This window comes from Aquila chrysaetos, chromosome 5 (assembly GCF_900496995.4).
Source record: "Aquila chrysaetos chrysaetos chromosome 5, bAquChr1.4, whole genome shotgun sequence".
Lineage (NCBI taxonomy): Eukaryota > Metazoa > Chordata > Aves > Accipitriformes > Accipitridae > Aquila > Aquila chrysaetos.
In genome coordinates, this window is record NC_044008.1 from 59993938 (window position 1) to 60013012 (window position 19075).

Here is a 19075-nt window from a genome sequence, read left to right on the forward strand (position 1 = left end):
AATGAATAATGTGTGATTTTTTTTTTTTAATTATTTTTTATTTTTTTTAATGAACATTTTGCAAGTGGACTCTTAAGAGTTTTCCAGCTTTTTTTTTTTTTCTTTTTTTTGGTGGTCCCAGCTCAGTTTGTTCCCCCAAGCCAGGCTTGTTTAACAGCTTTCATCTCTGTATATTCGCTTCTCTCTGTCATATGTTTCCTCTCTTCTGCATTTTACTCTGATCCCTTCTTGTTGATGCATGGCCTTCATTGTGTTCACTATTCTAACAGCTGCTTCTTCAGCTTTTCTTACTCTGTTACACACTGCAACTGGGACTTGGGTTTTGGCCAGGTAGCAGTTTTACAACTCCTCCTCCTTTCTGCCTAAAATGTTTCCAGGCAAGGAAGCATTTGGTTTCAACTCACTAACTCTTCTTAATCTTTTCATCATTCATGACTTGCTGCAGGCTGGTAACCCTAGCAAGTAGTTTTAGCAATCTGACAGTTCACCAGTTAAATTTCCATGAGACAAGGCTCTTCTAGGACATCGCTACGCTACCTAGTTCCTCTTCCAGCTTCCATGTTTCCAATGTCCCATAGCTCTCTTCCAGTACATTTTTGAAGTGTAATTCTGAGGTTTTTATTTTACTTTTTTTCCTTATTATTTCTCTGCTGTTGTTTTGCTATCTCTTCTGCATTGTTTTGCTTTTCTCTTACAGCCTCAGAATTGCCTGCTAGGTTTTCAGAGGCAAAATGAACAAACTCCTTTTCTCGGATAACTTTAATTTGTTGACTCGGATCTTTTCCCACATTCTTGAGCAAGAATGAGTTTTCATCTAGGGACACAACGTCACTTTTTGATGCTGATGTAATACACAGGGACTGTGATTGTAGAGAGCACATGTATCAGTTAGAGGACCTCTATAGAGATGGGGACAGACAGACAGACTGCCTCAGCCTCTGCTCTCATCCTGAGCTGGTCAGGAGCAAACCTGCTCCGGTCCCAAAGCCGTGTAAATGCACTCGCTCACCTCCATGTCCTCACTCTTTGGTATTTAACAGGTGTTTGAAATGCGGTGTGTATGTTGCTCCTTGGTTTCCCAGTGCATGATAGCTTGGGCAGAGTGCTTTTCTTTCGTAACCATACGACTTTCTGACCAGCCTGCTTGCAACTTGGAGCACGGGCAGAATTGTTCTGGTCTGTCCGTCCTCGTGTATGTGGACATGTCCTGACACACTGAGCCCTGTCACCTTTCAGGAAGAGGTGGGTGTCTCAGGCCTTTTAAATATCCCAACTCAAACGGGCCTGCGTGGTTGAGATTCCCCACAATAGATGTTTTTGGCCAAAAAGTCATGTGAATTTGTTAGCCATTCTTTGGTATCAGTTGGATATTTCCTGGTTGTTTTATTTTCAAGAACTCCCTGTCCAAAGGGAAAAAGCAAATGTAAAACTGGGCTATACACCAATGTGCTTTCGTTTTGGTTTTTTTTAATAAGTATCTAAGGAAGATATTTAAATAGCAGCAGGCAAAAATTGGAGACAGATCATTAACCCCTCCCTTCTCCCCAAAGCTGGAGCAATAAAAAGAAATTAACATTTTGTAACTGATTTGGAGGGGAGGGGTCTGTTCCATTCATCTGGCGACTGGTGCAGCTCTCCCATCGGTGAAAGTGTACGAGCTTTTCATGAGGACCAGGGCAGGAGAGGATGGGGTGGACACTGCTCCCGTCTGAGCGAAGGAACCGCACGGGGTGTCTCAGCAACTGCGGCTTGTGACACTGGAGCGTGTTGTTGTACCAGCTGGTGCTAATGGGGGGGATTGAGCCCCCTGGTAAATCTGCACCTGCTGAATCCCGCCGTATGTCTTTTGGAAAGTCTATTCCTCCTTCAGATCTTCATATTAATAATTGTTTCTGAATGCCTTGCTCTGCTGCAGCCTTTTTGAATCTTGCTCCCTTTCCTCTGGTTCTGTTTCTACAGCAGCCTCTTTCATTATGCCAGAAGTGCCTCGTCTTTGCGTTTGTGGCTGTGCCCGAGCCATCATCGCAAAGCCGTGATTGCCCGGTAATGCTGCTCATGCCTCCTGCCTCCTCTTCACCCACAGTTGCACTGCGAACAAAGGCACAGACGGGTTTTGCTTGTTCACAAACTTCTGCCTTTGTCTAAATCTCTCTATATAGACATTGCAGATTTGTGTCCGCTTGTAAGTTACTGATTTTAAGTCAGCGTTGCTCTGTTGTGAAGAAGCAGAGATGCCTGTGCATTTGTAACAGGGATAGGGGCAGAGGGGTGGGAGGAGGTTGACATGGGGCAGGTGAGTTGAGGTAGAGTTGACAGTAAGACTTAGAAGGTTTTAGTGGGAGGAAAACAGTTTAAATTTTTTTTTAAATTATTTTTATTTTTTTTTAGTTTCTAGTAATTCTGATTAAAGAAACCACCAGAGCTTAACTCCATCTGGGAGGATCAAAGCACACTAAGAAACTTTACTTTGTTTGCTGTGTCAAAAGAATACTTTGATGGGTTTCAGCAGCGGGTATTATACTATGTGTAAGGCTCTTGGCTTCTGGAGAGGTTCTGGCAGTAAAAAAACTGTTGAGAGCAAAGTTTTGAGCGCTTTGTTTGTGCCCCCTTTTTAGATGTGATTGTAGTCTTTGTTAATTAATGTTTGGAGTCATTACACATTATTATTTCAGAGTACCTGTGTAGTTGGCTTATACATTCTTCATATTTTTATTTGCTTGTAGAAGTTCAGGTAAAAACCTTACATATTAAAATTGGAAATATCCTTCTTCCATTGTTCATGAATGTGATACATTTCTTTGTTAGATGAAGATGAGGATGGTGATCGGATTACTGTTAGAAGCGATGAAGAAATGAAAGCCATGCTATCTTATGTAGGTATAGTATAACAAATGCTGATATTTTCTATGTTTTTCAGTTTGTTTGTATATTTTTGCTTCTATCAAAGTGTTAACATAAGCTGCAGTGTTCACAGTACAATATTCCTGTATTAAGTGTAGGTGTTTAAAAACTATATCATATGAGATATATGGACATGCTTGACTTTTTTGGGGGGAAAAAAAAAAAGACTTGTACATTTACTGATCATATCATAAACATTAAGAATAATGCATCTTAATGACTTTTGCATTAGGTATAGTGCAGGCTAAATGGACTATCAATTTCTTGTATTTTTTATGCAGTACTTAAAGTAACGGCTCATTAAAAATGAACCCCTGGGCTCTAAAAATTTTTCAAAATCTACTTTCATCTGGAGAGTGTTTCACCCCTCCTAACAGAAGAGTTTCATTGTAGCTGCAGGCTCAATATTCATAGAGGATTTAAAGACGTATTTTCTGTTTTTTAATATGAGATGCGTGTGTCTGTGTGTGCCTTTATATACATAGATGTGTGTAAAAATATACCTATAAATATAAAATCTGTCTACAGAAATAAAGTATGCAGTTACTTATTGAAACAAAATCATTTGAGTATAGCTTCAGTGTATCTTTCATGTTGCAGATGTAAGTGGAAAAAAATCATTTAACTTTTCCTTTCAAATTAAATTGATAAGCAAGAGAGTAACAAATGGGTATTTTCTCTCTAAGCCAGATGCAATGCTAGCTCCTTGTAAAGTGCGCTTCTCACTGTATTCGGAGACATTAACTTGGAACGTATCGGAAACAAGCCCTGTTTAGTACCATTCGTAGGTGGTTTTGGTGGGACTTAATGACTTGGTTCAGTTTAGTCCTCCTCATCAGTTCCCGGTTGCAGAGGAAGCTGAGCAGGGACATGCTTGGATCACCTACGTCTTGCCTGAGTCTCTGCTTAATGGATCCCTCTTGGGCACATATTCTCTAGTGTTTTGCAAAACAACGTAGTTTTGTTGTTGTGAATTTAGCACATAAACACATCAAACGATTGGTGTTTCCTGTGAAGGAGGCTTATGTTTTCTAGGCTCCAGGAAGGCTTCCTCAGTGAAATTCTGATCCTCTTGTTACCTGTGGAGGTTGTACTCTTTCTTGCCTCGTGAAGGCTGTGGTGGACGTTTGTTGACTGGAAGTCTGTTAGCAGACCCTGGTTCAAAGAGATTTTAGTCATTGCCTATGACTTAATCCTGGGGTGAAAGAAGTGCAGGTTCCAGATGCTGGTGATTGATCTCTGTGAAACTCAAGGGATTTATTAAATAAGCCCCTTTCATGTGCAGTTTTCTTTCCAGAGGAGGTGAAACCATTGTATTACAAGTTTGATATTAAAGAGTGTAAGACAGATGTGTGAAAGAAAGGAAGAAAAATCCTGCTGCGGTCAAGGGGGTTTTGTGCTTGTCTGAGGTTGATTTTGTTTTGTTTCATACAACTAGATCACTGACGATGCTTCCCCACTGGAATTCCTTGTGTTTCTTGATTTTTTCCTTATAAAATGTCTGCCATTTTTGCTGTTAAACTGGAAAACTTGCATTTTCCTGGCACAGTCTTAAGATTAATCATGCCTTTGAAGGTCATCTTTTTGCTATGCTTCCAAGCTTACTGTTAAAGTTTCAGTACGTTAGAGTTATGATTACTCAACTCTCTGCTTTACCTTAAAAATTATGGGATGTCTGTAAATGACTTCTTTCCACTTCAGCAGCTTTTCTTCTCTGAAAATTTTCCCTTCAGTTTTAAACTGGTTTTCTATTTTGAGTGTTGCATTGATGGTTTAACTTTCTAACATCCTATAGGTGTCATTTTGGGATATGTTTATAAGAAAACAAATGTTCTTAGCCTACAGGAAAAGGAATGAATCTACTGTAATCTTGAAGACTATACTGGGGAAGAAAAATACTCATTTTTTAGTATTTACAGGCCTGCAACAAATATTTGGAGGATTGAACAGCTGCTAAAATATTTCTAGGAATTTTGACATGGTGCAGTTTGCCTCCAGTTCTGCTAGTAGTCTCCAAAACCAAAGTGAAAGATTTTCTTTCAGTTTAAGAACAACAACAAAAAATATTCCCTGAGAATACAGATCTCTTCCATGCAGGTATGACATTATAATTGGGGAAGATGTTTTGAATCATGCATGAGCTCTTATCTTTAGGTTCTTTCGTTTCTGAACTTGACAGTAAGTGATTTCAGACAGTTCTGGAATTATTTTACAGTATGCAGAAATATTTTGTGTTATGCCCATGCAAATATTGTGGAATGGTAAATAAAATTATTTTTCTGTTGTGCATTGCAGTTAATTAAAGACAGACATTGAGTAGCAGTGGAGTTGCACTTTAGTTGTTGTCTTGTATCAGTATAAAAAGGCAGTAATTTTTTTGACAGCCACTGATTGGAAAGTTGCTTGCAGCTTTCTGAAAGCAAGGGGTACATGCTTTGGATCAATAACTGGCAAATTTTCCATTAAAAGGAATACCTGAACAATGTTCCAAATAGCCACTGGCATCTTAATTTTCCATGGAAACCTCAAATGCTCATGTGTGGAGGACAAGTCATTTTCAGACAATTTTTCCAGACTACTTGTTAACAGTTATTGCTGTCCCAAAAGGTTGACAGCTTACATGATTGATATTTCATTTACTTGTCATCACTGTTTGAGTAATGGAGAGGTCCATCTTTTTTTTTTATTCTCTCTCCCTCTGTTTTGGTGTTTGGTTTGGTTTGTTTTTTTTTAGGGTAGGAAACAGTCTCATGTATGTTTATTTTAGTTTATTATTCTGGACAGTATGTAATTTAAGTTTATACTGTGTATATATATGTCTTCAGGTCATAGAACACCACTAGTAAAATGGTAATAAAAAAGTTAGTTTTTCTTAGGCAATTTTGGCCCCCAGTGGAGCAGGAGATTCTTTTACAGCTCCATAGCTGTTAGGTACTGGTGACACATTTTTATGAAGGGATATGGGGACATGGGGGAGGATTTGGCATGTTATTCATGACCCCCCTGATACAAAATAAGTCTGTGGCGTAGTTCTGGCTCGTGAAAAACCTTTTGATCATTTCAAAAGAGTGGGCTTTTGTAATGAACAGCTTTGCTCTGTATAAGCACAGTGAAAGCATGTGTCACGCGGTTATTTAAGATGTAGATTTATACATTTGTGCACTAATATGAATGAGATGCCCCGCTCAAAAATCTTGTGCTGAGATTTTAATGAGGGAAATGCTTTTAGCAGCAGGCATTGTACTAGATGTACACACAGGAGGTGGGGATGGATGGATCCTTAAACCCTCAGCAATTTTCTTTATAACAGTTTTTGGTTTTTTGTTTTTTTTTTTCATAAAAAGGAAATGTCTTCCTGTTTCTTGACATGAATGCGAAAAACAGAAGCACTGGAAAACTTCTGCACATAAATTGACTTTGGTGTCCATCTAACACTTGCTTACTATAGTTCACATGTTTAATGCCGTTGTAAGAGGAAAGAAAAATGTTTTGTAACGTTAGGTAGTTAATAAACTTTTGTCTTTTTTAAGTTACATAAGTAAAAAATGCCTGTGTTATGGGAAACCATTGGTGTGAGTGAAATACATGTGTTTGATTTCATAGAGACTTAGAATTTTTTTTTCTTGTTGACATCCATCCTTGCCAGTTTGAGTAATAGTATCACAAAATGCTGGTAACAGTGACATGCTGAAGTCTTAGACCACACTCGGCTGGTGAGAATTAGCATGAAAGTCAGTGGAGCTACACTGATTTATGCCATGAAGATCTGGCCCACAGCCAGCGTGTTTTCTTCAAAGATGTTTGGCAATTGCAAAAGAAATGTGCTTTGTGATGTGCTTTCAATATTTAACACATCATGATGAGAGATATACTGGTTATAGACAGTAAACTTGTAGCAAGGTCTGTGTTCCTGCCCTGGCATTGTGTGGTCGTAATGTTAAATGTCCTCTCTGATGAGTGCTCACGGCTTCTCAGGAGTGAGGGTCAATTAAAAAAGGCTTGTAAAGATTTTGATTTATTTATTCCAAAAGTTTATTTCTTGATTTAATGCCACTCCTAATGCATGTGCCACTTCTCAGGCTTCTTCATACCACATTATGTATTTTCTGTCTTCTTGGGTCTTGATGTTCTCAGATACTTTTGCATCCCTTTTTGTCCATTCTTAGCCTTTCTTTATCAGTAAACTTCCCCCCAGATCACTCGTAGCAGTTGCTGTGGAGTCCAAGGTCTCAGTATGTCTGCAGGAGCTTTCTAGTAACACTGTTGTGCATACCCTACTGTGCATTAAATTTGTATGCTAAGGGAATGCATGACATCTCCTCTTATGTGGGATGTGGCCCCAACTGCCCTGACTGTGCTTCATCACTGCAAATTGTTGGGTAGGTTCCAGATTCTTTTCTCCCTTGGAGTTTTCCTAATTGCACAGTTTTTGACTATATTTACAGCATTTCTTTGTTTCCACATTTGACTGGTTTTCCTGGCTTCTCCAGGTGTGGCAACTGCTGTGTTTGCTGTAAATGTTTCACTTGCTCACTCTTCTGAAGCATTCCCAGGCTTCAGGTGGGCCTGAAACTTGCTTAGCTGAGCCAGTAACAGATCCCTGTGCTGGAGTCAGTCCTGTGCTCGGTATCGCAGCCCTATGCTTATGTTCCTCCGTGCCACTTTATTGTGTGAACATTGCAAATGGCAAGAAAGCATTCTAAAGGCTGAAATGTACTATGGCAGTTTAAAAAAAACACCCCACAAACCAAAAAACATCGACTTAAACAATCCATAAGTGCTTTTACTACTATTCATACATTACTGAGTAATGTCTTTCTTTAATCTCTTTGCAGTATTACTCCACTGTAATGGAACAGCAAGTAAATGGACAGTTAATAGAGCCTCTACAGATATATCCAAGAGGTAATGCTTAACAAATTCTAATCAACAATGATGATATCAGTAAACTGTTTCATCAACAGTTATGTTTTCGGGAGGTTTAAATGCACATAACATGATGTTTACCTCTTAATTTGGATAGAAGAATTCATTATTGTGGGGAGTGTAGTGAAAACTACATTTATTGCATATAAAATAGCTAATTTACTGGAGTAAATTAGGCTAACAAGATTCAGTTTGCATAGTGCATATTTATGTACATTTAAAAAACTCATTGGTGATGGTTCTGCATGTATTCAAACCAAAGCAGATGAATAACTTAAGTTTTGGATACTTAGGAAAATTGGGGTTTGTTAAGATCTTTTAATGTCATTAATCAGTCTAACAGACTTGGGGAAATGTGACTGTCATTGTTCATTTTGAAAATGGGAACGTGTCTGTCACAGAAGCTCTATGCGTGACATATTTTATTTGAGATTTGGGCACTTCATGGTATCAAAATGATCACTATTACTTTAATAGTTCTCCTGAACAGGGAAAGATGTAATCAATTATGTGGGTTGAGGCAATTAAAAAATAGGTCATCTACATCCTGAACAAAAATCCGTAGGCAGCTAGTTAGGTTTTTGGGAATGTACCGCGCTCTCTGAACTCAAATAATGGCTAAAAAAAGACTAATACATTGCATAATTCCGCTGATTCATTCAGATGCTCTCACTATCTAGTCTTTGAATCTCTGATTCTTAATTGATGAAACAGATAAGGTTTAAATTCTCCAAGTAAATCTCCCAGCAATAAATTAATTGAAATAATTAAAAATTAAACTCTTCTCACTTAACTGATATTATACAAATAATCATACTATGAGTTTCCCAATTAAACATTCTAGACTTCCATTACTTACAACTCTCTGAAGTTTGAATTGGGCAATTAACCAACAGCCTTCTCAAACACATGCTAATAAGGTCTCAAAAGGAGGCTGGGTTTCCTGGTAGTTTAGTATGCTGCTATGGAAAAGAGACTTGAATTCAAGGGGAATATGGAGATTTTTTTTTTTTTTTTTTTTTTTCAATGGGTCAGGCTAGCAGGATCTGATTGAGAGAGGGACTCCCAGATATTTGAGCTGTGGGACTCCAGAGCAATCAGCAGTTGAGATCTGTTCTCGTGATATGAGTGCAAGGACAGCTGTAAAGAGGGAAGCTATCTTCTGCCTCCTCCCAGGCTGAGATGGGAGGCTCTCAGCCTTTCTCCTGAACCCCTTTCTGTAGAAGGCCATTTAATTACTGACATACACTCTGTCTAAAACCACTGACCACCACTTGCAAGAAATAAAGTGCTATGCTTTCATGTGGCTTGGAGAAACTGATACAGTGGGTGACCATAGTAGGTGGAGAACCCTTCTTGGAAATACAAGGCAATTAGATATATTTCCCCTTAAGCAAACAGTTAAAGGAAGTCGTGACAGGAGGTGCTCAGTAGCTGGCATGCTTGAGTGTTTAAAGGGACGTTTTGAAATTACAAATTGGGCTTAACCTCCTTTTAGATTCTCCTTTTGGGTTGTTCCTGAAGAATCAGCCAAGTAGAGTCCTATTCCTGCTGCTGTCTCTTTTTCTATTTGCTTTACATCCAAGGATAATCTTTGACTACAGATTCAGAATTCATCTCCAGGCTGCTGAGGATACAATCCCCATGTATTGTTTCTACATTTTCACCATTGGCTCAACTACGCACGTTTCTGCTGGGTGTTTCCTCTTAGATGGCTTTAAATTGCTTCAGAGCTGAGTTGCTGTTTCATCTTTCCAAATCACCTTCTTAAAACATCTATTCTTTCTAGATTACAGCTTTAAAGCTACCCTGCACTCCCTTTGTACCCAGACTGCCTCTAAGTTCTGCTGCTGCTCTTCTGCAATATCGAACAAAATGTGCTTCCCTGCATTTTTTTTCTGTCTTCTTGTCCTGCCTCTCTAATGAACATCCCAAATTTTGTTAGTACAAGCACTTTTCTTTCATGCCCTTTTGGCCATGTCTCTCTACGTACTGCAGTTTAAAGCCGCATCAGTAACGTGCAGCTTTTCTGCCTGTAATTTAAGGTTCTCCCTTTTTAAGAGCTTTCTTTGCAAGCCCAATCTTCCTTTGAGTCCTTTTCCCTTTCTGCCTCTCTTACTTCTGAGGAAGCCCCTCAGTTACTGTCTCCAGTCACCTTCTGGAAACTCATGTCTTCCATAAAGCCTGCCAGCACTAAGTGTCTTATGTGCCATCCTGTGTTACCTTGGCTGTGCTGTATTAATTTGATAATTTAAAGGTCTTTAAGGGGAAAAATTGGTATTTTGTCTATTTTTAAAAAAAATGCATTGTGGCAGTCTAGGTAGTAAGAGCCAGAGTTCTTTTTTTATACTGAAAATAAACCTCTGTGTGTGCATATACATGAACAAGAGTGTGTGTGCATACACACACATATATATCTCCTGTCTGTGTTATATATATCCCATAAAAAATACTATTCTTTTAATATATTGTTCAAAATGTTGATTTTAATCTATTGGAAAAAAATTAATATGCTTATATGTATTCTAGAATAGTTTATTGGGTTTTTTAGAATAGCTTATTGTTTTCTGGTTTTTTTTTAATGCCCACAGTATCATAATATTTTTCTTCTTTAAGATGCACATGGTAATTTCTAATGTCATTTAAAGGTGCATGGCCTGGCCCTAACCAATGTATTTAATAACTATCATCTGTGTCCTTCTGACTAATAAATAGTTCTGTTTCCTGCTGTCAAAAATTGAAGTGAAATGCATGTGCATCAGAGAAAGAGAAAAATCAAATTCATCCCTCCTCAGACAATCAATCAAAAGTGACAGGCCCTTTAACATACAATTTGTAGGGCACTGTAGTTTTAAAATGGGAACTGTCTGTAACATGTAGCTAGAAGCCTTTGTGGCTTTAACATTTGACAAAAGCACATCCACTGAATGGAAGAACAAGGCAATATATAGTTTGAGAGACTTGAGGAAAATACTTTCTCCTCAAGCAGCATGTCCCTCTGTAAATCTAGACATCGTAATAAGATGCCACATTTGTACATCTGTGTCCAAAATGTGGCATTTTGTATTGCATTTATCCAGTATTTGGTTTCTTGAGACTGACATGTTTTTTCCACATTTAAAACAAACTGTTTGCATTTGACAATATGACTAATTCATGATGTGTGGCAGCTGATTCCTTTAAAATACATCTTGCAAATATTTCTGTTAAATGCCAAAAAGAATACAGCATGTGAAAATAATAGTGACATAAGATTTTAATTTGAATTACAAAAAGAAGCTGATAATTTAAGCCAACAGTTCTCTTGATTTTGATGTGTTTTAAGCAGAAATTAGAATTTATATTACGTGGTGTCAGAAAGCTCTTAGCATTTATAAATGCTCACTCCTGCAAGTTAAAAATCCTGGTTCATAATTCCCACTCTGGGTCTTGTGAGGCACTTTTCAATCATTTCTCTCTGCTAATTTTGGTGTCACCCTCATTTCTTTTTAAAAGATTCATTTTGAGCAAATTTGTAAATGGCCCTGATGTGTTCTACAATTTAGTCAATTACTGTTTCAGCCTGCAAGCCTCCTGGGAAACGGAACATACATGGCCTGAAGGTACGAATTTCAATAATTGTTTCAGTAAAGTTAGATGGATTTGTAATGCTGTGTTCCACTTATTGAAATGTCAAATAAAACTGCACTTTCTTGAGCTCTGACAAGCAGATTTTTTTTTTTTTTTTTTTTTTTTTTTTTGAGGGTGGGAGAAGGATTCATCTGCTGGGTGTTGGCTGCAATATCTCTATATACAGTTTTATTAAAAATGGAATTGCCTTCCTTTTTGTTTTTAACCTCTGTTAATAAGGTTCCTGAATTTTAATATTCAGTTTATCAACTAATGCCTGCTACTACTTCAAAGAGTTTAAAAAACCTCACCATATTAATTTGATTTCAGTAATTTATCAAAGTGTGGAAGGCACTGCAATGAAATTCTTTTAGGCTGTTTGATTCATTCAGGTATGCTTATTGCTTCTGTAATCATACTAATTTTGAAATGCAGAAGGCTAAAAATATATTAAATGATTGTTTAGTTTTTAAAATGAGAATAAATGGTGGACATATAATCTCTTTTTCTGTATTATTTAAGTAAGCATTTAAGATGTAAAGATAGTATATTGTAGTCCATGAATTATATAGCCTGCTAACCTACATACAGGCGAGACCTCAACCATCGGCATGCCTAGCAACAAGCTAATTAACCTTCATAGTGAAATGAGAAATTCATGGCAAATTACAGGTTAATTAGAATAGTGTCCTCTGAACACAAACGACTGATAAAGATCCTTTCCCTGCCTGCAGGTAAATACGCGAGCAGGGTCTGCTAATAATAGCAGTTCGGCAGTCTCGGATTCCCTTCCAAGCAATAGGTAAGAGTCAAGAACGGAAGCATATGTTTTGTTTTGTGTTCTTTTATTAAAACAAAATGGAACCTTGTGCGCGGTAGTTACCAATGATAAGCTTCATGTTGAATAACTTTTTCAATATGACTACTGGGCACGGAGTGAAGTGAGGAAGACAGAATTACCTTGATTCATGGATCTTGTTAGACTCGTACTGCTGGTTCTTCAGGAGAAGTATTTTCTGCCGAAAGAAATAAGTCTTTGCTGGGTATTTCAGATGGCTTTGTCCTTTATAAAGCATTGAAATACTGTTTGTGGGTGAGTTAATTTGTTTTAGGTGATCTAATAATCACTGTCTATGGCAAGGTCTGTATGTTCAGGTCTTTGTTGCTTATCTCATTCCAGGATTCTTTGATTCTAAAATTTGATACCCGATTCAATAGGTTTATGATTGTGGGGTAAGATTTTCGAAACATCTGAACAGCTTAGGTGCCCCGTTTCATACAGTTTCAGCACAGTTTTGGAGACCATCTCCCTTATCTTTCTTTTTAGATTCCAGTCCTAATTTGAAAAGCCATATTAAGATCTTAAAATGCGAGAGAACTCCTTCTCTTTTTTTTCCTTGAGATCTGGTTTTAAATACTGGAGCATAAACTCCGTTTTATTATATGAACTGTTACAGGAAGTCATTATACTCAATACTGATGTTAGAACAAATAAACAAAAAACCCTTATGTATTCTTAAAAGGAAATAAGAAAAGTCTGGCTCCATCTTCTTCAAATAAGAGCGTATTTGAAACGTGGGAATAGAAGTCTCTGGAGGTCCCTTTCAACCTAAATTATTCTATTATTCTAATAAGCATATAATACTACATTTGTCTGTGCATCAGCATGCTGCTCCCTTTTCTCTCTGAGAGCATTTTGAAAAGAAAAATTGACGAAGATGAACTGATCAAAGACACAGTCATACTGCATTAAGCATGTTCAGTCGGTGAAGTGTCGGTACCCGTTCTGGCAGACACTGCAAAGTGCTGCAGTGGTGGGACTGTCCCACAAACCCTGCCTTAGTGCGGTGGGAGTGATGTGACATGGTTACCCGTTGATGAGCAGGATGCCACCCCACATGGTTGGCAGCAGTGGTGGAGTTGTGCTACAGTGAGTAGCCCCATTCAAGTACCACTAAAACCAGTTTTGATTTTCCCTTTAGTGTCTTTGCTGATGGAGGAGATAAAAAAAGAGAGCCAGTACCCTGGGTGAATCTCTTATAGCAAAGTTTGTCCCCATCCCTTGGGGAAGATTTGCTGTCTATTGCAATGGTGAAGATCGTATCCAAGACTGTTTACAGAAAATAAATCTGAATGTCTTTATGAACTACAGTCCTCCTCCCAATCTATCATACCACTGAACTAAATAAAGCTCTTTTCTGTCGCTGTTGTGCTTTGGCTTCCAGTACTTCCTGTACTTTGAGCTTGTTCTTAAAGTGCATTGAAAATGAGGCTTCTAGAAGATTCTTGTCACCTTATTTGGTGGTTAATTGCCATTCCTTTTCCGAAACCTTCTGCACTATGAGTTTTGTTTTTGAAGTAATTGAAAGTCTCTCTTTGTTTCATGTTCACAAATTGTTAGTCATGAAAGATGACAAGATCAACTTATGTTTCCTTGGAAAACTTAATTTTTCTTTAAAGTAGTCGTGGGAACAAGAGGCCTATTAAAGAACAAAGACACCAAATATGAAATCTGTGTTTTCACTGTTCTTGTTAATAATGGTCTGTGATCAAGACACGTGCACATGCTTTCAAGAATATATTATTTTGTACTTTTTTTTTTTTTTAACTTCAGTAATAAGAGCAGAATGTGTCTTTGAGATTAAGTTTTGCAGACATATTGCTACCCAGGCAGTTTGTTGTGTTGAACGTACAAGGAACAGAGTTTGTCCGGAAAGGAGGTGAAGCAGTACTTTGTGAGTGGGTGGAGGTAGTCTGAAGCCACTAATAGTTTTACCTACAAAACACACCAAGCTGATAGTTGTGGTTTGTTCAAGTTCTCTTAGTAGAAGAAAATAATAGGGGTCATTTTGCGTAATGTAAGACTAGTGACATGGGAGTAGTTTCTCCTGAGAAACCATAGGGACTGCAGCAGCAAGTTGACCTGGAATGGATACACGTGGCAATCTGGCTGGACTCACCCACCTCAATTTGGGTATGTCCCTGAGATGCCTAAATCAGGAGTTGTACTCACCTGCTCACCATGCTCCAGTCTAACATCAGTTGAGGTAGTGAGGCATCATTGATGGCACACCCTTCTGTGGCAGATTTATAGAAATTATTGAGGGATAATGCCTTAAGGGGTTTTAAAACAAGATAAGGCACCTGAAAACTAGATGTGAACCTTATTTTCCTGTTGTTTTTTGAAACACTTGGTTTGTGAGGGTATCTTTTTTTTTTCTTTTCTTTGAACTGACAAACAATAGGTTGTATCTCTAAGGGTAGTATAGTCAGGTATCTAAAAAAGGTAGTTTGTAAAGGTGAAAAATATATTGATTTTCTTAAATGTTCATTGTTTCTTCATTTCTGCTGTCTGCAGTTTGAGGAGTAGCTATACTGAGTATCAGTCAGCATTGCTAAAGTTAAATCTATTAGAATATGTAACCATGAACTTAACCTGTTGGCTTGTTGTTTCTTATGGTTTCACTTTATTTTATAGCGTGAAATGGCACAGTCATTAAAAATAATTGCCTCTTATTTTTCAGCTTAAAAAAGTCTTCTGCAGAGCTAAAGAAAATACTTGCAAACGGCCAGGTAGGTGCACTGAATTGAGTCTTGGCTACACACACGTCTTGTTACTGCCTAATACTGCAGTGATTGGCATACCACAAATAGGTGGAGAGATGCTTACTGCTCATTTAGTTGTAATGTGTTCTTTTAATACAGAACTAGAGGGACCATGAAAACCTTCATGATATGAATGAGTTATGTGTCCTGATTTACTTTGATTGGCATAGCAATTTGCTTCCCATTTCTCCAAATGTGCTAATCAGATTTAGCTCCAAATAGATTGAAGTACCTCACACATGTTGCACTGCTGCCACAATTTCAGGGAAGAAAGTTAATCAATTTTGAATAACTAAGTCAACTGCTCAGTTAGAATGACCTTCGTATTCTTTAGAGCAGTAGATACTTAAATATTTAGCAGGTTCTTGCAAGGAACTGCTCTGTGCTATTTGGAATCACCTTACATTGTAGCTTCTTAAAAAAACAAACAAACACAAAACTAAAACAAAAAAACCCCCAAAGTTGTAGAAAGCTGTCTTGTTACTTTCACTTCCTGCTCCAGGCATTCAGATTCTGGCACCCAGGAGTGAAAGGTTTAATGTAACAATTGATGGACAAATGGATGTTCCGGACAGACGGAGCAATCATTTCTTACCCATTTTGATTTGAATGTATGGGCGGGCTTGTAGTAGCGTAATGACATTAAATATACACCATTAAATTGAACTACCTGAAAAGAATCCCGGATTCTTCAGCAGCAACATAAATATGTTTTAACGTTTGTGATAGTGAAAGCCCTTTGATAGCCTTGGAGGCAGGCACCTGTCCATTGCGATCAAGCTTGCCTATTAGGCTCTATTGACTGAGACATCTGTGTCACTGCAAATAAAAGACTCTTATTGATTTTCTTAACTGCTGTTCACTTCCCCTCCATGTTTCGAAGGTTGAAATCTTAATTATCTCAGATGCGTATTCAGTGCCTTCACACAATGACCTCTCCAAGCCTCATTGGCATTTCATGAATCAAGTAGTTGTAGTTGAGCGTGTCAAGAAGATAAAGGCTGGTCTTCATGCTTGTCCTTCAGTATCACCTGTAACATTGTGGTCTAATAGATGAGAATGCCCCTCTAAAATGTGAGTCGAACAGCCCGGTATTGCAACCTTGCCTATTTGGCACTGAATCTTTTGAATACAGCTTGGAAATGTATTTTTTTAAGCTTGTCAGCATTGCTTACGTGCAGACTTAGTTTAATATTCACAGATTCCTACCAGGTAAATCTGTTAATGTTTCAAAGTTATAGCTAAACAATATATTTTTCTGGATAACTTAAAATTATGGAAGTACCAGCAGCATGCTTCTGAACTTTTAAAATGAAGTTGATAATTGCTCCAATATTACTAATTTTTTTAAAAGTAGAATTACTGAATGTGAGTAAAAGCCACCTTTTTGTGATTGAGTCCATAAGCTGTATTTGGCATTTTATTTGTTCTAAGTAATAGAAATTAGTATTTTGTGTGCCCTGCAAAAGATTGTTACAGATTTCTTTCCTGTGTAGTAGAATTTTAGAAAGATATAAAGGAACCAAAACTCTTACTATGATATTAAAAAATGTTACTTGAACCCATTTAAAAAAAAAAGAAAATTCAAAGTAAGTTTTAATACTATTTTATTCACCCTGCTCTGATAGGAGTTACACTGTTTTGTCGAGAGAAAATGCTTTTTGTTATGCTGCATTGTATTCTGCAACATTTGGTCACAGATCCGTAACTGGAAATAGGTTTTTAGTTGTAACTTTAACTTTTCCCCCTTTTGGGGGATTAAGTCACACTTATCATTACTTAAATATGGGTTGGGTTATTATTTTTTATTATTTTTTGGCAGTTTATGCTTTCAGGCATTCATAATGGTATTCCTCTAGTAGTTTCCATTTAGGTTTAATAAGGAATTCATATTAATCATTAAAAGAAGGGGACATGATTCTTCAAGATAATCAAATATTGACAGGTTAGAAATAGCTTTCTGCCTAGGTTCATTGATATAGGTGATGTGATATAAATATTTATTTCTTTTCTGTCACTCAGAGTAAATGCCACCAATTGATTCAGCATTGATATAGTGTCAACAGTTCATAAGAAACATTTGACTGGCTTGTGTTTTCCGATTAGTCTCTGCTCTATAAAGTGGGATTTACTAAATCTCTTCAATTGTCTGCTCATAGAGTGTGACTGCTTTCTGAAACCATTATTGCTTCGATTCGTAAAGCAAAGGTGTGACTATAGGACTTTGCCTCTGTCAGGCCTCTACATATAAAATAAGGATTAATTGAGCATTTTGTTTTTAATGATTTACAAGAGATAGACACTGATTTCTATCAAAAACAGCGGGTATAAGCAAGGGATGTTTTGTTTGCTGATCCGTAATTGAAGTCTGTTTTGCTTTTTTCATTAATTCTGTTAATATTGGCATCCAATCAAACTTGGTTTTGCAGGTTTAATATTCCAGTCCTTACTGTCGAGTTCATTGTTATTATGTTATCATTTTATGATTGAGAATCCACTTTTCCCAGTAAAATAAATAAATCACCACATGTTTTTGGCATCTTTATTTGAGCCAGTAAATCACACTTTATCTCTCAATCGGTTGCTGGCAGATCCTTGCTCCACCCCAGTCTTCCTATTTCACCCTGGATTTCTGGTTGCTCCTTTGTGCACAGAGACAAGAAATGGTGCTGGACTGGCAGCAGGCGCGAGCAGTGCGGCATCAGAGGATGGAGCTGCTCCTATCTCTGGCTTTTAGGGAACGGTGTGAAGAAAATACTCTGCTTTTACCAGTTAGCAAAAAGCAGGAGAAAAGAGAATACGCTTCGTGTCTGGTTCTGCTCAATTTGTTGCTTATAACTTGTGTAACTACAAAAAATTCTTCTTTTTTCCCCCCAAGAAGCAAAGATACGAGTATGTTCATGGCTTTGTGGATTCATTTAATTTCTCTTAAGAGTTTTGTTTAGAAGAACGTTGCTGGGAATATAGGAAAGAGATGTTTGTTGTTAGCTCAAAGACTGGAGAATTAAAGTCTTCCAGTTTAGAAGACCGGAACTTCTTAAACACAGTGTGTGCTTTAAGTTAACGAATACTGCAGTCTGAGAGAAATTATTTTTAGCGCAAGGGATCCAGTATAGATTCTTTACGTATTTTAAAACCCATTCATGAATTATTGCTCCTCATGAGGTGTCTTTTTTTTTCCCCTCTTTATTTGCATTTTCTGATTGATGCAGTAAGCAAGATAGCTTTCAGTAATAAAATAAATTTTCATTTTCATCATAAACCTTGATATTCAAATGGGACATTTCATTCCCTCTGAAGATACCTGGCCCAGGCTTAACTACGAATCAGTAATAACATAGAGTCAACTTCTGCTTTGAGGTATTTTGAATTTTCTCCGAACTCAGAGATTTTAACCTCACCGGAAGAAATGCATAGAGGAAAAGTATTTCCTGTGAGAAACAAGCATGCTTTTTATTCAGGTAGCGAAAGGAAGGAACACAAATTTGGGAGTTCATCATTTCTGTCCTTAAAACTTATTATTTTAAGTAAGTTAAATATTCCATTTTCTGTTCGTAAGACATGCTGAGTATTGACTCTTTAGGGCATTTCAGCTTGTTACCATCACTTACTTGTTCCAGTTGAAGCCAGGGGCAAAGTTCCTCTTATCTTCACTGACATCATATGGAAGGGGATGCTTAAACATGGCTTAGTAACTGAAGGGCGCATGTCCCCACTGAATTTTAAAAGCCATTTCAGAAGTTGGATAAATACAGATAGTTAGCTTATGGCGAGCTCTGCGTGGCTCTCGCCGTGGTGCTTGTACTTGAAATCACTAATTTCAAGCTATCTCAGATGTGTTTACGTAATCTCTAATCACATTAATGATAGCAGACCAGACATATCATTAGGAGGTTTTTGGTGCCTTTTAATACACAAAAATGACAAGAGTCTTTAAGCAGCCATGCCAACTCATGTAAAATGTTTAACATGGTATCCCATAAAATATAAATAGTTACTAGAAACGAATTAATGTTTCCTAGGAAAACACCTT

General features: G+C 37.5%; 1 protein-coding gene across 4 annotated transcripts in view; it reads left to right on the forward strand.

Moving 5' to 3' along the window:
• Nucleotides 1-19075, forward strand: part of MAP2K5 (mitogen-activated protein kinase kinase 5) — a 141528-nt gene that overhangs the window by 10640 nt on the left and 111813 nt on the right. For 3 of the 4 annotated variants that reach the window (XM_030012951.1, XM_030012952.1, XM_041123748.1), the window contains exons 3-7: nucleotides 2806-2873; nucleotides 7737-7806; nucleotides 11389-11429; nucleotides 12171-12238; nucleotides 14961-15009. In XM_030012951.1, coding sequence (XP_029868811.1) covers nucleotides 2806-2873; nucleotides 7737-7806; nucleotides 11389-11429; nucleotides 12171-12238; nucleotides 14961-15009 — 296 coding nt within the window. Of the gene's footprint in view, nucleotides 1-2805; nucleotides 2874-4777; nucleotides 4999-7736; nucleotides 7807-11388; nucleotides 11430-12170; nucleotides 12239-14960; nucleotides 15010-19075 lie in introns of those variants that run through there. The other variant, XM_030012953.2, reaches the window with a different exon arrangement.